Source organism: Balaenoptera physalus (assembly GCF_965194825.1).
Source record: "Balaenoptera physalus genome assembly, chromosome: Y".
NCBI classification, from domain to species: domain Eukaryota; kingdom Metazoa; phylum Chordata; class Mammalia; order Artiodactyla; family Balaenopteridae; genus Balaenoptera; species Balaenoptera physalus.
In genome coordinates this window covers 7,773,273-7,797,042 of record NC_138904.1, presented here as the reverse complement: position 1 = coordinate 7,797,042, position 23,770 = coordinate 7,773,273, and the positions used below count along the sequence as shown (strand labels likewise).

At 35.9% G+C, this 23,770-nt stretch overlaps 1 protein-coding gene across 11 annotated transcripts in view; it reads right to left on the bottom strand.

Annotated features, from left to right (window-relative positions):
- LOC309653425 (ubiquitin carboxyl-terminal hydrolase 9X-like) overlaps positions 1 to 23,770 on the bottom strand; it is a 140,734-nt gene that overhangs the window by 35,811 nt on the left and 81,153 nt on the right. For 10 of the 11 annotated variants that reach the window (XR_014259153.1, XM_082448046.1, XM_082448053.1 and 7 more), the window contains 5 exons: positions 22,410 to 22,540; positions 21,959 to 22,237; positions 18,670 to 18,795; positions 16,817 to 16,942; positions 15,586 to 15,755 (listed from right to left, as the gene is read on the bottom strand). Coding sequence is in view for 10 of the 11 variants with exons in the window: in XM_082448046.1 (XP_082304172.1) it covers positions 15,586 to 15,755; positions 16,817 to 16,942; positions 18,670 to 18,795; positions 21,959 to 22,237; positions 22,410 to 22,540 (832 nt within the window). In the remaining variant the exon portion in view is untranslated. The remainder of the gene's footprint in view (positions 1 to 15,585; positions 15,756 to 16,816; positions 16,943 to 18,669; positions 18,796 to 21,958; positions 22,238 to 22,409; positions 22,541 to 23,770) is intronic. The other variant, XM_082448050.1, reaches the window with a different exon arrangement.

The window sequence follows — 23,770 nt, the reverse complement described above, 5'->3', positions numbered from 1 at the left end:
TAAAACACTCTTAAAATACAATGCAAGAACTAAAGCACAACAGAAACATGTATGAATACACTGACAATATTTTTAAAAAAGAAATCATAGCAAGACAAATGGAAATTCTGAGTACAAAAAATAAATAACTGAAATTAAAAACTCTATAGAGGTGTTCAACAGCAGATTTGAGCAGGCAAACAATACAGTATTGAACAACTGAAATAATCTAGTATGAGGAGCAGAAAAAAAAAAGAAAAGTGAAAAAACTAAGGGATGTGTGATACACCATTAAGTGAACCAATATAGTAACATGAAAAGTTCCAGAAGGAAACAGAGACAGAAAGAATATTTGAAGAAATAATGGCCGAACATGTCCCAAATCTGATAGGATATGGGCAACAAACTCTAAACTGGAAAACCTTCAAGAGAGCCACGCAGACACATTGCAGTCAAACTGTTCAAAGCCAAAGACAAAACTGTGAAAGCATAAAGGATGAAGCAATTTGTCACAGAGAAGTGCTCTTCAATAAGATTTACAATCAATCAGAAAATCAGGAAAGCAGGAGAATGACAGATATAAAGTGCCAAAGGAAAAAACCATCAACCAAGAAGTTCTATGTATGGCAAATAATACTTCAAGAATGAAGAAATTTCCCGATAAGAAAAAGTTAAGGGAATTTGTTATTAGACTTGCCCTACAAGGACTGCTAAAGGGGCAGCCTACAAGCTGAAATGAAAAGGACATTAGCAAGTAATTTAAAACAACATGAAGAAGTAGAAAACACTGGTAGAGCTCTCTACAGGAAAATGTGAAAGTTAGTCTCAAGGTACTTTTGGTATGCAGCTCCCTTGTGATTTAAAAGGCAACAATCTTAAATCTATTTTAATGATCCCATAGTGTTTAGAGATATAATCTGTAACAATAAAAATATAAGGGGTGGGGGGGCTTCCCTGGTGGCACAGTGGTTGAGAATCCGCCTGCTAATGCAGGGGACACAGGTTCGAGCCCTGGTCTGGGAAGATACCACATGCCGCGGAGCAACTAGGTCCATGAGCCACAACTACTGAGCCTGCGTGTCTGGAGCCTGTGCTCCGCAACAAGGAAGGCCACGATAGTGAGAGGCCCGCACACCGCGAAGAAGAGCGGCCCCCACTTGCCACAACTAGAGAAAGCCCTAGCACAGAAACGAAGACCCAACATAGCAATCAATCAATCAATAAAAAAATATATATATATATAAGGGGAAGAACTGAAAAGCACAGAACAGTATTTGTATGTTACTGAAACTAAATTGGTGTTATTCAAATTTAAGAAATAGAAAGGAACCAATAATAATTAAGGAGAATGAATCAGGAATAGAAAAACAAATACACGGCCAAAACAGATGACTTTATTAGTTATTTCTACCACTCAAATAAGTTAACAGCTATCTTTTTAAAAGTTTTACAAAAAATAGAGTAAGTGGGAACACTTCCAAACTCGTTTTATGAGGGTAGCACCACCCTGATACCAAAGCCAGATAAAAATACAAGAAAAAGCACAGGCCGATATCCCTGATGAACACAGGTGAAAAATCCTCAATACTACACTATCAAACTGAATTTAACAGCACACAGGGACTTCCCTGGTGGCGCAGTGGTTAAGAATCTGTCTCCCAATGCAGGGGACATGGAATCCTGGTCAGGGAACTAGATCTCACATGATCCCTGGTCAGGCAACTAGATACCACATGAATGCCACAACAAAGGAGCCCACCTGCTGCAACTAAGAACTGGTACAACCAAAATAAATAAATAAAATTTAAACAATAAAAACAAACAAAAAACAAAACAAAACAAACAGCACATTAAAAGGATTATACACCATGACCATGTTGGAGTTATCCCTGGGATGCAAGCATGATTCAACACAGGCAAATCAGTCAATGTGCTACATCACACTAATGAAATAAAAGAAAATGACAACAATCAACACAATGGATACAGAAAAAGCATTTCACAAAGTTCAAAACCCATTCATAATTAAAATTGTGAAAAAGAAAAAAAAAGGAAGAAATTCACCTAAACACAATTAAAGTCATATGACAAGCCCTCAGTTAACATCATAACTAATGGTGAAAACCTGAAAGCTTTCCCTCTAACCCACTCTCACCGCTTCTACCAAACACAGCAATATAAGTTCTCTCCAAAGCAATTAGACAAGAAACAAAATGCACCCAAACTGAAAGGAAGAAGTACTACTGACTGTTTTCAGATGGCATAATCATAAATGTAAAAAACTCCCAAAGACTCCATGAAAAAACCTATAAAGATGCAGGATACAAAAATCAATAAACAAGGACTTCCACTGCAGGGGGCATGGGTTTGACCTTGGTCTGGGATCTAAGATCTCTCAAGCCAGATGGCATGCGCCCCCACCCCCCAAATCAATATACAAAAAACAGTTGCATTTCTCAGGAAAAAGATATTAAGAAAACAATCCCATTAACATTAGGAACACAGAAAATAAAGTACTTAGAATAAACTTAACCAAAGAGGTGAAAAGCCTTGCACACCGAAAATTATAAAACAGTGATGAAGGAAATTAAAGAAAGACATACTGTGTTCATGGATTAGGAGAATTAATATTATGATTAAAATGTCCACAGCACCCTAAGTAACCTACTTCAATGCAATCCCTATCAAAATCACAATGGCATTCTTACAAAAATATAAGAACAATCCTAAATTCATATGGAACCACAAAAGACCCCAAATAGCCAAAGCAATCTAAAGAAGAAGAAGGTGAAAGCGTCATACTTCTTGGTTTCCAATTATATTATAAAACTACAGTAATTAAAAGAGTAGAGTATTTACATAAAGACAGACATATAGATCAAAAGAACAGAGTACAGAGCCCAGAAATAAAATCATACACTTATGGTCAGGTGATCCTTGATAAGAGTGCCATGAATACACAATGGGGAAAGAACAGTATTTCCATAAGCAGTATAGAGCGAACTATAAATCCACATGCATAAGAATGAAAAGAATCTTTATCTCATACCATATGAAAGAGTAATTCAAAATGAATTAGTCTTAAACCTAGAACTTGAAATCATAAAATTACTAGAAGAAAACAGAAAAAAAGGTTTTTGACATTGTTTTGGGCAACTGATTTTTTTGGATTTGCCACCAAAATCAGAGGCAACAAAAGCAAAAACAGATAAATGGGATTGCATCAAACAAAATAGTTTCATGGCAAAGGAAACAATCAACAGAGTGAAAAGGCAACCTATGAAAAAGAGAATAGGGACTGCCCTGGTAGTTCTGTGGTTACGACTCCACGCTTCCACTGAAGGGGGCTTCAGTTCAATCCCTGGTTGGAGTAACTAAGATACCACATAACGCACAGTGAGGCCAAAAAAAAAAATTTACTTGGAAACTACATATCCAATTAAGAGATTTAGATCCGAAATATAAGGAACTCAGACAATTTAATACCAAAAAACCAAACAACCCGAAATAAATGGGCTCAGGACCTGAACAGACATTTTTCCAAAGACACACAAATGGTTAATAGGTATTTGAAAAAATAAACATCATGAACAATCATCATGGAAATACAAATCAAAAGCACCTCACAAATGTTAGGATGGCTATTTTCAAAAAGTCAATAGAGAACAAGTTTTGCCAAGGATGTGGACAAAAGAGAGCCCTTGAACACTGTTGGTTGTAAATTAAATTTGTGCATCTATTATCGAAAACATCATGAAGGTTCCTTAAAAAACTAAAAATAGAACTACCGTATGATCCTGCAATCCTACTTCTGAATGTATATCCAGTGGAATGAAATCAGTGTCTTGAAGAGATCTTAACATTCCCATGATTATTACAGTATTATTTCAAGACACGAAAGCAATCTGTCTGTTGACGGATGGCTGGATAAAGAAAATATGATAAATCTCTACAGCAGAGTATTACTGAGCCATAAAAAAAGAAGGAAATCTTGCCATTTGTGACACCATGAATGGAGGTCACTATGCTAAGTGAAATAAGCCAGACCTAGAAAGACAAATACTGTTTAATCTCACCCACATTTGAAATCTTAAAAAGTCCCATTCTTATAAGCAGAGATGTTTAAGATTGGCCAGTGACCAGGGGAGGGGGAAATGCGCACATGTTGGGCAAATTGCAGAAAGTTTCAATTATGAAGGGCGAATAAGTTTTAAAGAAATAATGCACAGTTTGGTAATTATCCCTAATAATAATGTATCACAATATCTGAAATTAAGAGAGTTGAACTTAATTAAGTTTTCTCACCATGCCAAACAACAACAAAAAATCATACCTATGTGAGGTGAGCAATATATTATTTAGCTTGACTGTGATAATCATTTCACAATATAGAAATATACCCAAAAAAGAAATCACATTTCACACCTTAAATATATATACCTTTTGTTTGTCAAGTATACCTAAATAAAGCTGGGGAAAAATAAAAATAGGTCAACATGTAATATTTAACATTCTGTTTCTGCTTTTTCAAGAAGCTTAATATTAGATATCTTCCACAGTGATAATTTTTACACTTGCAAGCCATTTGCAAATTTGGGGGGAAAAAAATCACTAGTATAGTTAAGCTCTAAATAAGAAAGCTAATAACTAATTACATGATTATACATACTTAAAAAAAACAAAAGACAGGGAAAGCAGAAAAAGAGTTATGGAGAAAGAATCAAAAATATGGAAAATGCACAGAAAACGGCAACAAAATATGGTAGATATTAGTCCAAAGACATAATTATTTTAAAAGTCAAGGTCTAAATACACTAAATAAAGGATACAGATTGTAAGAGTATAAAAGAAACAATACCCAACTATATATTGCTATTAAAAAAACCCATTTCAAAGACACAGTCAGATGCTTGACATCCAACACCAATAAAAAAAAGCTGGAGTAGCTATAATAAAGAGAGAATTATAATTTCACAGAGTAGACTACAGAGCAAGGAAACTTATCAGGAATGAAAAAGGAGCATTAAATAATGATATCTAACAATCTTTACTCTTCATGCACCTAACAACAGGTTCAAACTACAGAGCCAAAAACTGATAAAAATTCAAGGAGAAATAAATGAAACTCCTCTGTCAGTAATGTATATTCTTCTCAGGCTGACACCAACACTCAACAAGACAGACCAATTTCTGGGACAAAAAATACACTTTAACAAATTTGAAAGAATAGAAATCACACAAAGTATACCCTCAGATCACAACAGATTTAAACTAAAACTGAACAAGAAAGGGATGGCTGGAAAACCCAAAACAGATTAGAGATTAAACCACATAATTCTAAATAATACATGGGTCAAAGAAGAAGTCTCAAAAAATTACTTCAAACAAAAAGAAATTGAAAATATAGCATATCAAATTTATAGAGTACAGTAAAAGCAATGCTGAGCAATTAGTAGCACCTGATGGACATATAGGAAAAGAAGATCTAGAATGACTAATGTAGGTATACACTTTAGAATAGAAAAAAAACAGCAAATTAAATTCAGGGTAAGCAGAAAAATCTTTTAAAATTTGATTAAAAAAAAAAATTAACCAACAGATCTGTAACAAGGAAACTCAATCAATCATCAAAAACATTCCCCAACAAAGAAAAGTCTAGGAGCAAAATGGATTCACTGGTGAATTTTAGCAAACAAAGAAGAACTGAAACAAACTGTTCATTTTTTGTAAAAATTTTATGGGAGAGACTACTTCCTAATTTATTCCATAAGGCCAACATCATCCTGTTAGCAAAGCCAGACAAATCTACTGCAAGACTGATAACCTTAAAAATACAGATGCAAATATACTCAAAAAGACCAATAAGCACATGAAAATGATCTTAACATCACTCATCATAAGAGAAATTCAAATCAAAACCATAAGGTATCATTTTACATACAACAGGATGACCAGTATCAAAATAACAGGTATCATCAGAGATGTGGAGAAATTTGGACCTTTGTGCACCATTACTGGGAATGTTAAATGGTGCAGTTACCATGGAAAACAGTATAGAGGGTCCCCAAAAACTCAGAAGTAGAATTATCCTACAATCCAACAACCTCACTTCTAGGTATATATCCAAAAGAATTCAAGGCAGGCTCTCAAAGAGATACTTGCATACCCAAATTCATTAGAGAATTATTCACTATAGAAGTAACCCAAATGTCTATTAACAGATAAGTGGATAAAGAACATGTGATATATATGTTGTTATATAATGTTATGCAAACTTACAAAAGAGGGAAATCCTGTCACGTGCTATAACATGGAAGAACCTGGAGAACATTATGCTAAGGAAAACAGGCCAGTCATATGAGGACAAATACTGTATGATTCCAATCATATGACTCTAAAGTAGATTTGGAGGCGGAGTCAAGACGGTGGTGTGGGAAGATGCAGAGCTAGCAACTCCCCACAACTAGGGTGCCTGCCAGCCACTGATGGGGGAACCTGACACCCAAGGAGATGGGAGGAACCCCAAAGTGAACCGGTAGGACTAAGGGGACTGAGAGGGGAGGAGAAGTGGAGGCCAGACAGGATCGGCACCCCTGAGGCCAGGGAGATCAGGAGATCAGGGAGTATCCCCCCTCCAAAGCCCCATCCAGGCACCGTGGGTTCTGGGGGCACAGGAGGGAGGCTGGGAAGATCAGGAGATGCAGGCGGGATAAGCCATTCTGGAGGAGTGGGAGAGGAGTGACTGTCCTGCCCACTGGGGCCAGGGGAGCCTGCTGAGATCCCAGGCCAATTCCCTGCCCTCTGAGGTCCCCTCCAAGTCATGTGGGTCCTTGGGGGAGTAAAAAGGAGGCTGAGGGGAGAACAAGAGAGGCAGTCGGGAGAGGCCCTCTGGGCGGAGCAGGAGAGGAGGAGCAGGAGAGGAGGAGCAGGAGAGGAGGGTGATTGCCCCACCCACTCAAGCCCAGGAAGCCTGCTGGGCTTGCAGGTGAAGTCCCCTGCCCTCTGAGAGCAGGGGTTGGGGGCACGCCTGGGCCCCTTCTGTTCCTTGAGCCTAAGCCATACCCTGCACAGCCTTTTCCAGCCCTGTGGGTCATAAGCATCGGCTCCACCCACTGCCCAAACCTCACCCTTGCTTAGGCCACGCCCTCCAGAGCCAAGGCCTCCCTCCCCTTTTCCTTTTCCCTCCTCCTCTTCTTTTACTATTGTGGTAATGATGTACGTTCTGGTTGTTGATTCATCTGTATTTTTACTTTTATATTCTTTCTAATATATCTGTTAGTTTCCTACTCTAATTTTATTTTTTACTTTGTTATTGTTCTTTTTTTCCTTTTTTGGGCCACCACACTCAGCTTGCAGGATCTTGGTTCATGAGCCAGGGGTCAGGCCAAAGCTCCTGCGGTGGGAGCTCTGAGTCTGAATGACTGGACTAACACAGAACCTCAGAGCCCACGGAATATTCACCAGAGTGAGGTCTCATGAAGTTTCTCATCTCTGCACAAAGACCCAGTTCTACCCAACAGCCTACAAACTCCAGTGTTGGAAGCCTCAGGCCAAACAACCAGAAAGACAGGAACACAATCCCACTCAAGAAAAAAAAAAAAGAGAGAGCAAAAAAATTTGTCACAGATGAAGAATGTAAAAACCTACAAGACCAAATAAATCAAGAGGAAACAGACACTCTACCTGAAAAAGAATTCAGAGTAATGACAGTACAGATGATCCAGGATCTCAGAAATAGAATGGAGGCACGGATTGAGAAAATACAAGAAATGTTTAACAAAGATCTAGAAGAACTAAAGAACAAAGAAACAGATGAACAACATAGTAACTGAAATGAAAAATAAACTAGAAGGAATCAATAACAGAATAAATGAGGCAGAAGAACGAATAAGTGAGCTGGAAGACAAAATGGTGGAAATAACTGCCAAGGAGCAGAATAAAAAAGAAAGAATGAAAAGAACTGAAGACAACCTCAGAGACCCTGGGTCAACACTAGACACACCAACGTTCAAATTACAGGGGTCCCAAAAGAAGAAGAGAAAAAGAAAGGGTCTGAGAAAATATTTGAAGAGATTATAGTCAAAAACTTCCTAACATGGGAAAGGAAATAGTCACCCAAGTCCAGGAAGCACAGAGAGTCCCATACAGGATATACCCTAGGAAAAACACACCAAGACCCATATTAATCAAACTAACAAAAATTAAATTGAAGGAAAAAATATTAAAAGCACCAAGGGAAAAAACAAAAAATAACATACAAAGGAATCCCCATAAGGTTATCAGTTGATTTTTCAGCAGGAACTCTGCAGGCCAAAATGGAGTGGCAGGATATACTTAAAGTGATGAAAGAGAAAAACCTACAACCAAGATTACTCTACCCAGCAAGGATCTCATTCAGATTCGATGGAGAAGTCAAAAGCTTTTCAGACAAACAAAAGCTAAGAGAATTCAGCACCACCAAACCAGCTTTACAACAAATGCTAAAGAAACTTCCCTAGATGGAAAACACAGGAAAAAGACCCTCAAAAACAAACTCAAAACAATTAAGAAAAAAGTAATAGGAACATACATATTGATAATAACCTTGAATGTAAATGTATTAAATGCCCCAACCAAAAGACGCAGACTGGATGAATGGATACAAAAACAAGACCCATATACATGCTATCTAAAAAAGACTCACTTCAGACCAAGGGACACATGCAGACTGAAAGTGAAGTGATGGAAAAAGATACTCGATGCAAATGGAAATAAAAAGAAAGTTGGAATAGCAATATTAGTGTCAGATAAAACAGACTTTAAAATAGAGACTGTTATAAGGGATAAGGAGGAACACTACATAATGATCAAAGAATCAATCCAAGAAGAAGGTATTAACAATTATAAATGTTTATGCACCCAATACAGGAGCACCTCAATACATAAGGCAAAGGCTAACAACCATTAAAGGAGAAATCAACAGTAACAAAATAATAATAGGGTACTTTAACACCCCACTTTCACCAATGGACAGATCATCCAAACAGAAAATAAACAGGGAAAACACCAGCTTTAACTGACACAGTACACCAGGTAGATTTAATTGATATTTACAGAACATTCCACCCAAAAGTGGCAGAATACACTTTCTTCTCAATTGCACATGGAACATTCTACAGGACAGATCACGTCTTGTGTCACAAATCAAGCCTCAGAAAATAGAAGGAAACTGAAATCGTATCAAGCATCTTTTCTGACCACAACGCTGTAAGACTGGAAATCAATTACAGGGAAAAAAATGTAAAAATTACAAATACATGAAGGCTAAACAGCGCACTACTAAATAACCAAGAGATCACTGAAAAAATAAAAAAAGAAATAAAAAAATACTTAGAAACAAATGACAATGAAAACATGCTGACCCAAAACCTATGGGACACAGCAAAAGCAGTTCTAAGAGGGAAGTTTATAGCAATTCTATCTCACCTCAAGAAACAAGAAAATTCTCAAATAAACAATTTAGCCCTATGCTTAAAAGAACTAGAGAAAGAAGAACAAAGAAAACCCAAAGTCAGTGGAAGGAAAGAAATGATAAAGATCAGAGCAGAAATAAATAAAAGAGAAATGAAGAAAACCATAGCAAAGATCAGTAAAACTAAAAGCTGGATCTTTTAGTACCAGAACATAAACAAAACTGATAAACCCTTAGCCAGACTCATCAAGAAAAAAGGGCAGAGGATGCAAAACAATAAAATTAGAAATGAAAAAGGAGAAATCAAAACTGACACTACAGAAATACAAAGGATTATAAGAGACTACTACAAAAAACTATATACCAATAAAACAGACAACCAAGAAGAAACGGAAAAATTCTTGGAAAGGTACAATTTTCTAAGACTGAACCAGGAAGAATTAGAAAATATAAACAGGCCTATCATAAGCAATGAAATTGAAACTGAAATAAAAAATCTTCCAACAAACAGAAGTACAGGACCAGATGGCTTCACAGGTGAATTCTATCAAACATACAGAGAAGAGCTAAAACCGATCCTTCTCAAACTCTTCCAAAAAATTGCAGAGGGAGAAACACTCCCAAATTCATTTTATGAAGCCACCATCCCCCAACACCAAAACCAGAAAAAGACAGCACAAAAAAAAGGAAATTACAGACCAATATCACTGATGAACATAGATGCAAAAATCCTCAACAAAATACTAGCAAACAGAATCCAACAGCACAAAAAAGGATCATACGCCATGATCAAGTGGGATTTATCCCAGGGATGCAAGGATTCTTCAATATACGCAAATCAATGAATGTGGAACACAACATTAACAAATTAAGTAATTAAAAACCATATGATCATCTTAATAGATGCAGAAAAAAACTTTTGACAAAATTCAACACCCATTTATAATAAAAACTCTCCAGAAAATGGGCACAGAAGGAACCTACCTCAACAAAATAAAGGCCATATATGATAAACCCACAGCAAGCATCATACTCAATGATGAAAAACTGAAAGCATTTCCACTAAGATCTGGAACAAGACAAGGATGTCCACTTTCACCACTCTTATTCAACATAGTTTTGGAAGTCCTAGACACAGCCATCAGAGAAGAAAAAGAAATAAAAGGAATACAAGTTGGAAAAGAAGAAGTAGAGCTGCCACTGTTTACCAATGACATGATACTATACATAGAAAATCCTAAAGATGCCACCAGAAAACTACTAGAACTAATCAATGAATTTGGTAAGGTTGCAGGATACAAAATTAATGCACAGAAATTGCTGGCATTCCTATACACCAGTAACAAAAAATCAGAAAGAGAAATTAAGGAAACACTCCCATTCACGATTGCAACAAAAAGAATAAAATACCTAGGAATAAACCTGCCTAAGGAGGTGAAAGACATCTACTCAGAAAACTATAAAACACTGATGAAAGAAATCAAAGATGACATAAACAGATGGAGAAATATACCATGTTCTTGGGTTGGAAGAATCAATATTGTGAAAATGACTATACTATCCAAAGCTATCTACACAGTCAATGCAATCCCTATCAAACTACCAATGGCATTCTTCACAGAATTAGACCAAAAAATTTTACCATTTGTATGTAAACACTAAAGACCCTGAACAGCCAAAGTAATCTTGAGAAAGAGAAACAGAGTTGGAGGAATCAGGCTCCCTGACTTCAAACTATACCACAAAGCTACAGTAATCAAGACAGTATGGTACTGGCAGAAAAACAAAAATACAGATCAATGGTACAGGATAGAAAGCCCAGAGGTAAACCCACGCACATATGAGCACCAAATTTATGACAAAGGAGGCAAGAACATACAATGGAGAAAAGACAGCCTCTTCATAAGTGGTGCTGAGAGGCTTCCCTGGGGGCGCAGTGGCTAAGAATCTGCCTGCCAATGCAGGGGACACGGGTTTGAGCCCTGGTCCGGGAAGATCCCACATGCCGCGGAGCAACTAAGCCTGTGCTCCACAACTACTGAGCCTGTGCTCTAGAGCCTGCGAGCCACAACTACTGAAGCCCGTGTGCCTAGAGCCCATGCTCTGCAGTAAGAGAAGCCACCGCAATGAGAAGCCCGCACACTGCAAGGAAGAGTAGCCCCCACTCGCCGCAACCAGAGAAAAGCCTGTGCGCAGCAATGAAGACCCATCAAAGACCCAATGCAGCCAAAACTAAATAATAATAATAAAAAAACTTAAAAAAATAAACAATCACAGGGCTTCTATAATGCTATTTAAAAGAAAAAAAGAGAGTGGTGCTGGGAAAACTGAACAGCTACGTGTAAAAGAATGAAATCAGAACACTCCCTAATACCATACACAAAAACAAACTCCAAATGGATTAAAGACTTAAATGTAAGACCAGAGACTATAAAACTCTTAGAGGAAAACATAGGAAAAACTCTCTTTGCCATAAACCACAGCAAGATCTTTTTTGCCCCAACTCCTAGAGTAATGGAAATAAAAATAAAACTAAACAAATGGGACTTAATTAAACTTAAAACTTTTGCACATTAAAGGAAACCATAAACAAGACAAAAAGACAACCCTCAGAATGGGGAATATATTTGTAAAGGAAACAAAAGACAAAGGATTAATCTCCAAAATATACAAACAGCTCATGGAGCTCAATATCAAAAAAACCAAACAATCCAGTTAAAAAATGGGCAGAAGACCTAAATGGACATTTCACCAAGGAAGACACAGAGATGGCCAAGAGGCACATGAAAAGATACCCAACATCGCCAATTATTAGAGAAAACGCAAATCAAAACTACAATGAGGTATCACCTCAGGCCAGTCAGGATGGCCTTCATCAAAAAATCTAGAAACAATAAGTGCTGGAAAGGGTGTGGTGAAAAGCGAACCCTCCTGCACTGTTGCTGGGAACGTAAACTGATACAACCACTACAGCAAAAAGTATGGAGGTTCTTTAAAAAACTAAAAATATAACTACCATATGACCCAGCAATGCCACGACTCGGCACATACTCTGTTTAAACCGTAATTCAAAAAGAGACATGTACCACAATGTTCACTGCAGCACTATTTTCAATAGCCATGACATGGTAGCAACCTAAATACCCATCGACAGATGAATGGATAAAGAAGATGTGGCACACATATACAATGGAATATTACTCAGCCATAAAAAAAATGAAATTGAATTATTTGTAGTGAGGTGGATGGACCTAGAATCTGTCACACAGAATGAAGTCAGAAAGAGAAAAAGAAATACCGTATGCTAATGCATATATATGGAATGTAAAAAGAAAAAAGAAAAAAAGGTACTGATGAACCTAGCTGCAGGGCAGGAATAAAGAGGTAGACATAGAGGTGGACTTGAGGACACGAGGTGGAAGGAGGAAGATGGGACAAAGCGAGAGTAGCATAGACATATATACACTACTGAATGTAAAACAGTTCGCTGGTGGGAAGCAGCAGCATAGCACAGGGAGATCGGATTGGTGCTTTACGATGACTTAGAGGGGTGGGACAGGGAGGATGGGAGGGAGGCTCAAGAGGGAGGGGATATGGGGACATATGTATGCATATAGCTGATTCGCTTTGTTGTGCAGCAGAAACTAACACAGTATTGTGAAGCAATTATACTCCAATAAAGATCTATTAAAAAAAAATAAAGTAGATTTGACTATCTAAAGTAGTCAGTATCATAGAAACATAAAATAGAAAGGCATTTCCCAAGAGGGAGGGTTTAGGGGGAGTAGTGGTTGGAGAATTAGTCTGTAGTGGGAACAGAGTTTCAGTTCTGCAAGATGAAAAAGAGCTCTATTGCAGAACCATGTAAATATCTTTAACATTAACTGTAGACTTTCAAATGGTAAATATGATGTCACAAATTTTTACAATAAAATAAATTAAAAATTCTCAGTAAAATATTGACAACTAAATACAGAAATATATACACCATAACCAAGTGAGATTTATTCCAAGAATGGAAGAGTGGTTCATTATATGAATCAGTAATGTTAATACAACACATAAATATAAAAAAGGGGAAAACCACAACTATCTCAAATGATTCAGAAAAAACACCCAAATTTCAACTTTTTCATGATAAAAAATACTTAATAAGCTAAGAATAAAAAGGAACTGTCTCAGGAGAGTAAAGGCATAAATGAAAAACTTAACAGCTAACATCACATTCGATGAAAAGACTGAAAGCTTTCTCTCTGTACCACGAACGAGAAAAGGATGCTTGCTGTCACTATCTCTATTCAACATAATAGAGCAAGTAAGCAAAGGCAAATAATACACATCCAAATTGCCAAGGTAGAAGTAAAACTACCTCTTTTTACAAATGGCAGGCTCTGATATTGAGAACACCCCAAAGAATCCATTCAGAAGCTTAATCCAGCACAATTGTAAAATATAAAATCAAGTGTATTTCTAGGTACTAGCAACGAACAACTCAAAAAGAAAATTAAGAAAACAATTCCACCTACAATAGCAGCAAAAAGAATAAAATACTTTGTAATAAATAAAACCAAGAAGGTGCAATAGTGTCAAAAGAAATGAAAGAAGATCTAAATATAGAAAGATAACCTGCATCACATATTGAAACTTAACATTGTTAACATGTTAATACCACTCAGAGCAATCTATAGATTTAATGTAATTTCTTTCAAAATTCTGTTTATCACAGAAATGGAGAAACCTATTTTAAAATTCAAAGAAAAATGGACTTACTTAAATGTCTAACTAGAGACTTCTCCACAGAGGATATACCATAAGCACATGAAGAGATGCTTAACATCACTAACCATAAAGGAAAATGAAAATCAAAACTACTGTGAGATCCACCACACACCCATTAGGGTGGCTATTATTTAAAAGGTCAGAAAGTAGCAGGTATGGAAAGAGGATGTGGAGAAACTGAAATCTTTGTACACTGCTTGTGGTTGTATAAAATGGTGACGCCACTGTGTAATTCAGTTTGGTGGACCCTGAGGAAGTTAAACACAGGATTTCTACATGACCTAACAGATCCACTCCAAATTACATGCTAAAAAAACTGAGAATGGGAACTCAAACACCTATCTGTGGGGCTTCCCTGGTGGCGCAGTGGTTGAGAATCTGCCTGCTAATGCAGCAGACACGGGTTCAAGCCCTGGTCTGGGAAGATCCCACATGCCGCGGAGCAACTGGGCCCGTGAGCCACAACTACTGAGCCTGCGCATCTGGAGCCTGTGCTCCGCAATAAGAGAGGCCACGACAGTGAAAGGCCTGCGCACCGCGATGAAGAGTGGCCCCCACTTGCCACAACTAGAGAAAGCCCTCGCACAGAAATGAAGACCCAGCACAGCCATAAATAAATAAATTTAAAAAAAATTTAAAAAAAAAAAAAAAAAAAACACGTATCTGTGTTTACAACAATGGTCAGGGCAGTACTACTCACAATAGCCCAAAGCAAAAACAATCAAGTGTCCACCAACAGAAGAATGCATAAGCAAAAATATAATACATACATAAAGTGAAATATTATAAAGCATTAAAAATGAAGGAAATCCTTCAACATGCTACATGTATGAGCCTTGAGATTTTGCTAAATGAAACACAAAAAGACTAATATTGTGTAATTCCACTTATATGAGGTACTGACAATAGGCAAATTCACAGAGACAGGACACATATTAGAGGTAAACAGTGGCACAGAGGTTTGGAAATGGGAGTGAGTTACTACTTAAATAATGTATATGGGATGATGAAAAATTTAGGAAATAGTGGTGATGACTGCCCAACAGTGTAAATGTTTTTAATGTCCCTGAACTGTTCACTTAAAAGTCATTAAAATATCTAATTTTTTGTTACAAATAACTATACACTTACCACAATTAAAAAACTGTAAAAGAAATTAAAAAAACAACAGGGGCATTTTCCAGAGATGAAAACATATTTAGGTTAAGTGAAATATATTAAATACATGTTTCCTAAATATCAAAGTGCTAATGTAGACAAGAAAAAGGCTTCCTTATTTGACTTCTGAGATAAATTTTGATCAAAATTAATTCATGTCTGCCTAAAAGAATAAGGTCAGACTTCTCTCAAAACAACAACAACAAAAAATCACTTACTTGCTGGGACAGTGCAACAGTAAGTCAATGATAAATGTCTGCCAGGCTTTTTCTTTACTAAGTGCATCCAGGGCTGTTGGAATTAGAGCAAAACATAATGTCATCACTTCCAATGCTTCACAGCAAACCTGTTCATCTTCCACGTCTGGCACATTGCTTGTATTGGTGGTCTGTAAAATTATGATGAGGAGTAAATTACTGGTGATACAGTTAGGACAAATTCACAAACCTTCAAGTTAGTATTTAAAACTTATGTATACTCACTAAAGACCATTTGTCTTCAGTCTCTTCACCTGTAGCTTCTGAGACCCTTTGGAATATATCCCAAAGGGGATTAAAGGAGTATGCTCAGTAAAAGCTAAGAATCACTTCCTTCTTCTTCTGGGTGTAAGTGGTGTACTTCTGCATTAACCATGATTCCTTTCTAAAGAATAACTCTGGCACTGTACTTGGTTCTTTGATTAGTTTTCTTGTACAGCTTATCTAAAATGCCATTTTATTAAAAAAGCTAAAATGCCATTTTATTAAAAAAGCAACTAGCTTACACAAATGTTGAGGAAGGTATAGAAGGCTTTTCCAACCTAAAATATATTCAAATTGGTAGCTAGTAATTTATAATCTGCCTCCACTTATCAAAAAAATAAAATCAGTATAATACATGTCTAGAACAGAATAGTCACTCAAATATTCCAAAAAGGGAAGCTCTATAATTCCATTATCCACTCTCCTCTCTTAAATATACAGAAATGACTATCAAAGACAAGTAAACAGAATAGAAAATCAAAGAGCTAAATAAAGTCTCATTTCTGCAAATAATTTGCTTAATCAAATGAGAAACAGGGATAATACCTAAATGGTGAAAACCGTTGCTGCCTTTAAGTGCTATAAAAGAAACAAGTAAAGTACTTGGACGTCATAGTTCCAAAAACTTGAAGAAAGAAGAATAATTAAAGAAAACTGGAAAAGCAAATTCTTTATGGCGTAAGTATATTCAACTCAATGAGAGATTAAAAAAAAAAGTTTTAGAAAAAAGCTGCCTTACAGTGAGATTTTGAAGTAGTTTATTTTCAAAATAAAATTGTATACATTCTCATCCTAACTACAGAAGTTTATTTTAAACCATTAGATACACAGTGATTGGTCTTTAAAGATGGCAGACAAGATGAAAAATTTAGTCATATGCATAATTAACATGTACACAAAAGGAATGCATTTCTGTAATAACTCTTACCATTTCATAAATTTTAGTGATTTCTTCATTTGGGCTAAATACTAGCTCTAATGTCCCACATCCTGATGCCCAGACGATTTTTTGTATAGCTCTAATTTCACAAATATCAGGCATATATCTTGAAGCCTGAAAGAAAATGGGTAATTAAAGTGCTGACAGAGTATTAGAGTCAAATAATCAGAAAACAAAACTTTTTTTACTGTGAAAGTAGCAGAATAAATGGCTATAAATAAAGTGACTATGACAGTCTATGCTATATTTAAGATGCGAAGCAGCCTTGGTCCTGCAGATGCAAACTATTATATATAGGATGGATAAACAACAATCACAGGGAATTATATTCAATATTCTGTGATAAACCGTAATGGGAAAGAATGAAAAAGAATATGTATATATATGTACAACAATCACTTTGCTGTACAGCAGAAATTAACATACTGTAAACCAACTATACCTCAATAAAATTAAAAAATAAATAAAAGAAAAACAAAGTAGCCTTGGTCCCATGTGTTTTGGATGTTAACATCAAGTCATAAAACATATACAGACAGGGCTTCCCTGGTGGCGCAGTGGTTAAGACTCTGCCTGCCAATGCAGGGGACACGGGTTTGAGCCATGGTCCGGGAAGATCCCACATGCCGCAGAGCAACTAAGCTCTCACGCTACAACTACTGAGCCTGCGCTCCAGAGCCCGCGTGCTACGACTATTGAGCCCACATGCCACTACTGAAGTCCGCGTGCCTAGAGCCTATGCTCTACAACAAGAGAAGCCACCACAATGAGAAGCCCGGGCATCGTAATGAAGAGTAACCCCCACTCACTGCAACTAGAGAAAGCCCGCGTGCAGCAACAAAGACCCAATGCAGCCAAAAGTAAATTAATTAAAATAAACTAAAAAAAAAAAAAACCATATACAGACGAAGCAAAATCATGCTTATCAGCTATAGCCACAATGTAGGCTTCAGGTTAAGATCTCATCTGGCTTGAACATTTTTCATAAGAATTTTACGAACACAGAAACCAAATTACCCAGCCATTCCACTCCTATGTGTCTACCCAGAAATAAGAAAACATGTGCCAAAGAGGCACTTGTGACTTACTGGTGATTTTCAAAATGGCTCTATTCCAAATAGTAAAAAAACTAGGAATAACACAAGTGTTCATTAACAGAACATATAGGATGACCATAAAGTGTAATATTACTCAAAATGGATAAAGTACTGACATATAATATAGCACCGATAAATTTCAAAATCATGCGGACTGAAATAATCCAGACACAAAGGAGTATATGATTTTTTTTTTAACTGGACAGAATTTTTATTGGCATTGCCTTGACTCTATAGATAATTTGGTAACTTACATTTTTACCATATTGTCTTCTACAACACTACAGAAGACTCCATGTATTTGTCTTTAATTTTGTTTATAATATGATTTTACTTATGTAAAATTTAAGAAAATGATTACTACTCTACAGTGACAAAAGCAGAGCAGTCAGGAAGAGAAAACTTTTGGGGCTGACAGAAATATTCTGTTTCTTGACTGTATCATTAATTTAAACATTATGTCAAAACTCAGTATGTTTTATTTTGATCTAGTTTATCCAATACACATTACAGCTCAAAAGGCCTGTTTAAAAGTTTTTAAAAAGTACTTTCTAAAGTACTGATGTTAATATGTAATAGTAAATACAATTTCAGTAAATTTTAGTTAAAATAAGAGAATCTAAACTGATACTCTCAAAATATTCAACCTCAGACTATGATATTCATGAGTAAGTAGAGACTGTGTCAAGAGTAATAAAAAATAAGCCAACCAAGATCCCAGAACTTTCGAAGTTTGATACTAACCTCATCAGATATTTGTTGAGCAAGACGTATTGATACATTTCTAAGCATGCACTCAGATGATGGGTTAGGAATGCTCTGAAGGGCATTTTGTAGCACCACTGCTTGATCATGAGTAATATGGTTAATCTGAAAAAAGTTAACCTTTTTACTTGGAGTAAAAAACTTGTACATGACTACATTTCAAAGATTTGTACATAGCAAAAACCCAAACATATGCTCCTCATCCACCATCACTCTCTGAGGATGTCATCCTTCTACTTATCTACTGTAGAATATATGGTGCTCAGCATAAAAAAGCATTTCAGATTGCCAACCTGTAGACTGCCTCTGTTAGTTCCCTTTTAAAAAGTGACAATACTCCTCTGCAAACTCCAATTTCACATGAATTCAGTTGTTTCTACAATTATGTTCACTTTCACTTGCATGACATAATGACACAGCTCTGAACAAATCTTTCATAGGTCTCTAGTAAAATCCTTTTCCCAGACCTCCTACTCAGCAAATGACCATGCTTGCTGTGATATGACTGAGAAAACTGGGGGCCCCAGATAAACAGACTTTCAATTTCTTACCATCTAATCTCTAAAATTATTTCTCTCACTTCCTTCCCTTTCAGTCTTTAAAATGTTTTTTATATTTTGTTCATAAGTACTTTGTTAACTGTGCTCTAAACACACATCACCAAAGATGTGCTAAAGTCTCCCCCGTCCTCTGTATATACCTTTCTTTTATAGTCAAGTTTTGGTAAGAAAATTTTTTCAAAAATAGATGTTTTAAAAATTCAAGAGTTTGCAGAGGTGTTCCTATAGTCTCTAAGTGGACAATGAAGACTGACTAGGTACAAGGCTTCCAGCTCTTCTCTCAACTTCAAATGGGACAAGTTTAACTTTTTGTTTAATTTTTTGTTATTTATTATTATGTACATACTAATTATTTAAATCCTTCCATAAGTATTTGAAGGTCTACTTGACAGGTGCTACTACATGAGATTTTGAATAAAAAGTGAATGTAGCACAGGTGGTTTAAGTACAGTTTCATAATAAGTACAGTTGCATCTTCACTGAGTTAAACTCTCAGGTCCTTTTTACTATTTGGGCCAAGTTATTTCATCTCTTTAGATCTTAAATTTTCACTTAAAAAATAGGAAGAAATAAAAGTGACTGACCAAATATATTTATATTAATGATTAAATAAGATAAAGTATAATCATTAACATAAAGGAACTCAATATATTTACATGATTACTAATTTCCAATGAACTAGCCTGAACACATATAGGAATCATGTACGCTTTTGTTAACATTTCACCTTAAACAATATATGGTATATAACAGATGCATGACAGATTATCTGTGGAAAGAATAAAACATGTTTTCAAACTGTTAACTCAATTTTACTAATTATTCAGGGTTTATTTTTTAAATCAAAGGTTTACGGCACTTTTACACTGAAATTGTTCTTGTTAAGATCACCATTGATATGTTAATTTCCAATTCAACTCAATAAACTGGGATGAGGATTAAGTATGCTCTGCAAGGTAAAAATAACTTTCCTTTCACTTACTGTATTGGCAGAACTAAACATTTTCTATTAAAAAAAAAAACAAGGTCTCAAACTTCATGGAAAAGGAATTAAGTTAAAGAAATAATAATAAAAGTATAAATGTGGAAAAGATAACGTTTTACTTAAGAGTATACATAAGTTCTTAAATCCATGAGGAAAAACACCCAGAATTAACTTTCTTCACTAGTTACTATATTTATCAACTTGTAACCCTCTTCTAAATATTATATGTGGCTCTATAATAAACGTATTTTAAATGCTAATTTTTCACTTAACTCCTTACTAGAATGTGGGCAACTTGCAATTAGACCCTATTATGTACCTTTGTATCCTTATGCATTTTCTAAATAGTAATTCTTAGGGAAAAGAACAAGAAGATATATAAAATTGTTTTGTTACTTCATTAAGCCACTATGGAAAGGATCATGACCAGAAACTATCTGTTTTTATGTAAATATGCATAGAAACCACAATATAAAGCAATCAAACTTACAGTGAGGACAGAGCACTATAAATTTCTTCTCTAAAAGTGCTTGTACAAATTTTAACTTTTTAAATGAAATTTTCAAAATTATATAAAAACAGAATATAAATAACCTTCAAGTACCCATTATCTAGCTGCAATAATTGTAAACAAAAGGCCAAACTTGTTTCACTGAATCCCCAACTCACTAACTCTGCCCACATCACCCCAGAATTATTCTGGAGAAAATCCCAGACATTCTGTTTTATTAGAAATGACTTACCATAACTCTTATTTTTTAAAATTTGTTTTTTAATTTATTATTTATTATTATTCTTTTTGGCAGCCCCAGTGGCTTGCAGAATCTTAGTTCGCTGACCAGGGACTGAACCTGCATCCTGGCAGTGAAAGTGCTGACTCCTGACCACTACACCACCAGGGAATTCCTAATGACTCTTCTTTTAAACAAAATCCACAATACTACTCTCCCACCTAAGATAATTAATAACTTTAACATCAAATATCTAGTAATTATTATTTAAATTTCCTTAAGAACTAACCCATTCCTGATGAAAAAAAAAAATCTGTATCCCTAAGCTATTTTATCTTCAGCAATTTAATAAAACCATCACTTGTAATGTAAATAAACTCAATTTCAGTGAGAATTGGAAGCCACATTCAACCTTTGCATCAAATGTCAGCATATCTTGAGAGCATGCAGTGACTGTGCTTTAAGGATGCTACCAGCATAAACAGAGTCTTTGTCAGTCACAGTAGTTACATTGGTCGGTGGGATGAGAGGTGGGTGACATGCCAAATACATTTTTTCTTTTATAACCAACTGTCTTTATATAACTTCCAGGTATGAGGCAACAAAAGATTCATGTGAAGTTTTTATGAGACTTACAACAAATGAAAAGTCAAAAAAAAAGGGGGGGGGGGGGGGGCGCCGTAATTAAGGTGAATGAAGTATCCTCTGAGGTTAGTGTAATCAGTATATCACATTTACATTTGGGGACTTCCCTGGCAGTCCAGTGGTTAAGACTCTTGTGTTTGCACTGCAGGGGTCAGGGGTCCCAGGTTCAAACCCTGGTCAGGGAACTAAGATCCTACATGCAGCAGAGCGGAGCCAAAAAAAAAATTTTTTTTTATATTTCAACCCAAATATAACTTAGTAGAGTGAATTGAACTTACATTCTCTCACTGAAGGGTCTAACTTTAAAAATTAAATATTAACCACAAAACATTTTAAAAATGTATTACCGGTGTTATGGGATCTGCACCACCTACAACTGGTTGACAAGCCTCTGCTACAGCTCGAACATGGCCATAGCCTATAGCAGTTAACAAGAGTTTGGCTATTTTAAGACCACTGAAGTAAGCACCCCTTCGTGTCTCCATATCTGTATTAGGCAGGAAGTTATTTCTTGTTAGCATACTCAGCACAAGGGGTAAGCCACCACTTTTCAAGAAGTGAAGTTGAAAGTCAGAGGAATCATGTGCCAAAAGTGCACCAGCCGGCATTAACAAGGCATAAACTACCTGCAAAAAAGAAGGGCGGGGGAACAGAAACTGTATTAAAGATGTTAAAAATAATTTTGTAACTTCTATTTCCCTTATTATTGCTAAGAAATTCTTAACTATTTCAAAAGATTATACATGATCATATCACCACATCATAAAAAATTCTACTTTTGAAAAGGAAAATACCAACCTCTGTTAGGTACAGCACTCGGGAGGCAGAAGGACCAAAGAAAAGGGATTCAAGAGATGGTCCAAGGTTATTTTCTCCAAGTTTTGCCTGGTCCAAACAAACAGCTCTTAATTTTTCTATTGTTGTGCTATCTGCAAAGAATATAGACACAGACTAAAGTAAAATATTAATTGTTATTATTTCACATATATACTGAAGAGTATTAAACATGAAACATCATCTATAAATTCAATTAAACTGAGCTATAAGTTCACATGTTACAAGACATAACCAGACCTGGACTGGTTAATGATCAACCAGGGCTCTTTAATCATCAACCCAATATATGAAGGGAACAGTTTCCTATCCAGAGACCTCAAATAAACAGGTTCTCCTTCATCCACTGGAGACAGAAAAAAACAAACAAACAAACCACAACACTGAAAAGGAATTAGTTCTTGTTGAAACACAAACACAAGCTCCTCCCATCAAGTTCTCAATTATTGGTCTCATATGACATTATACATAAACTGTTTGAGCTTTACTGAAAATTTTGAGTTTCAAAAGAAGGTACACTTTAAAAAGAAAATTGCAAAAGTAACAATTATTTCCTAATGTATACTTAAAATAAGAAAAGCTATTTATTTTGTTTTGTCACATCATAAAGATGTGAAGCTTGGAAAAAAAAACCCACACAGTGAAGATTACACTAAAAAGATAGTTCCTTCTTAGAAGAAAACTTAGCAGCAAATCTGCATGACCATAGATTAGGCAATCATCTCTTATATATGATGCCCAAAGAACAAGTGTTCAGAAGAAAAAGAGATAAACTGGACTATAACAAAGGACATTATTTACAGAGTGAAAAGAGAACACACAGAATATATTTAAGTTATGTGATGTGATAAAGGACTTGTATCTGAATATATCAAGAACATTTACAAAACAATCATAAAGATAAAAAACCCAGATGAAAAATAAGCAAAGGATGTGAACAGACATTTCTCCGAAGATAGTCAAATTGGTAGTAAGCACATCATCAGTCACCAAGGAAATGCAACTCAAAATCATGTTAAGATACGACTTCACGTGTTCGTGAAAACGTGGAGAAAATGGAACCCTTATACCTTACTGTGGGAATAGAAAATGTACCATATATTTTAACATGAAAAGAAAACAAAAACAAAAGCGAGGCAAATGACTGAGTGATTTTTTGGGGGGACCCATGATGAGCTGATAGATATTAATGATGCTGCTCAGTATTTGTTCAGGATAAGGCAATGTCAAGTTTGCAGTGATTAAAGAACTGAAGGAATCAATAGCAGAATACCTGAGGCAGAAGAACGGATAAGTGAGCTGGAAGACAGAATGGTGGAATTCAC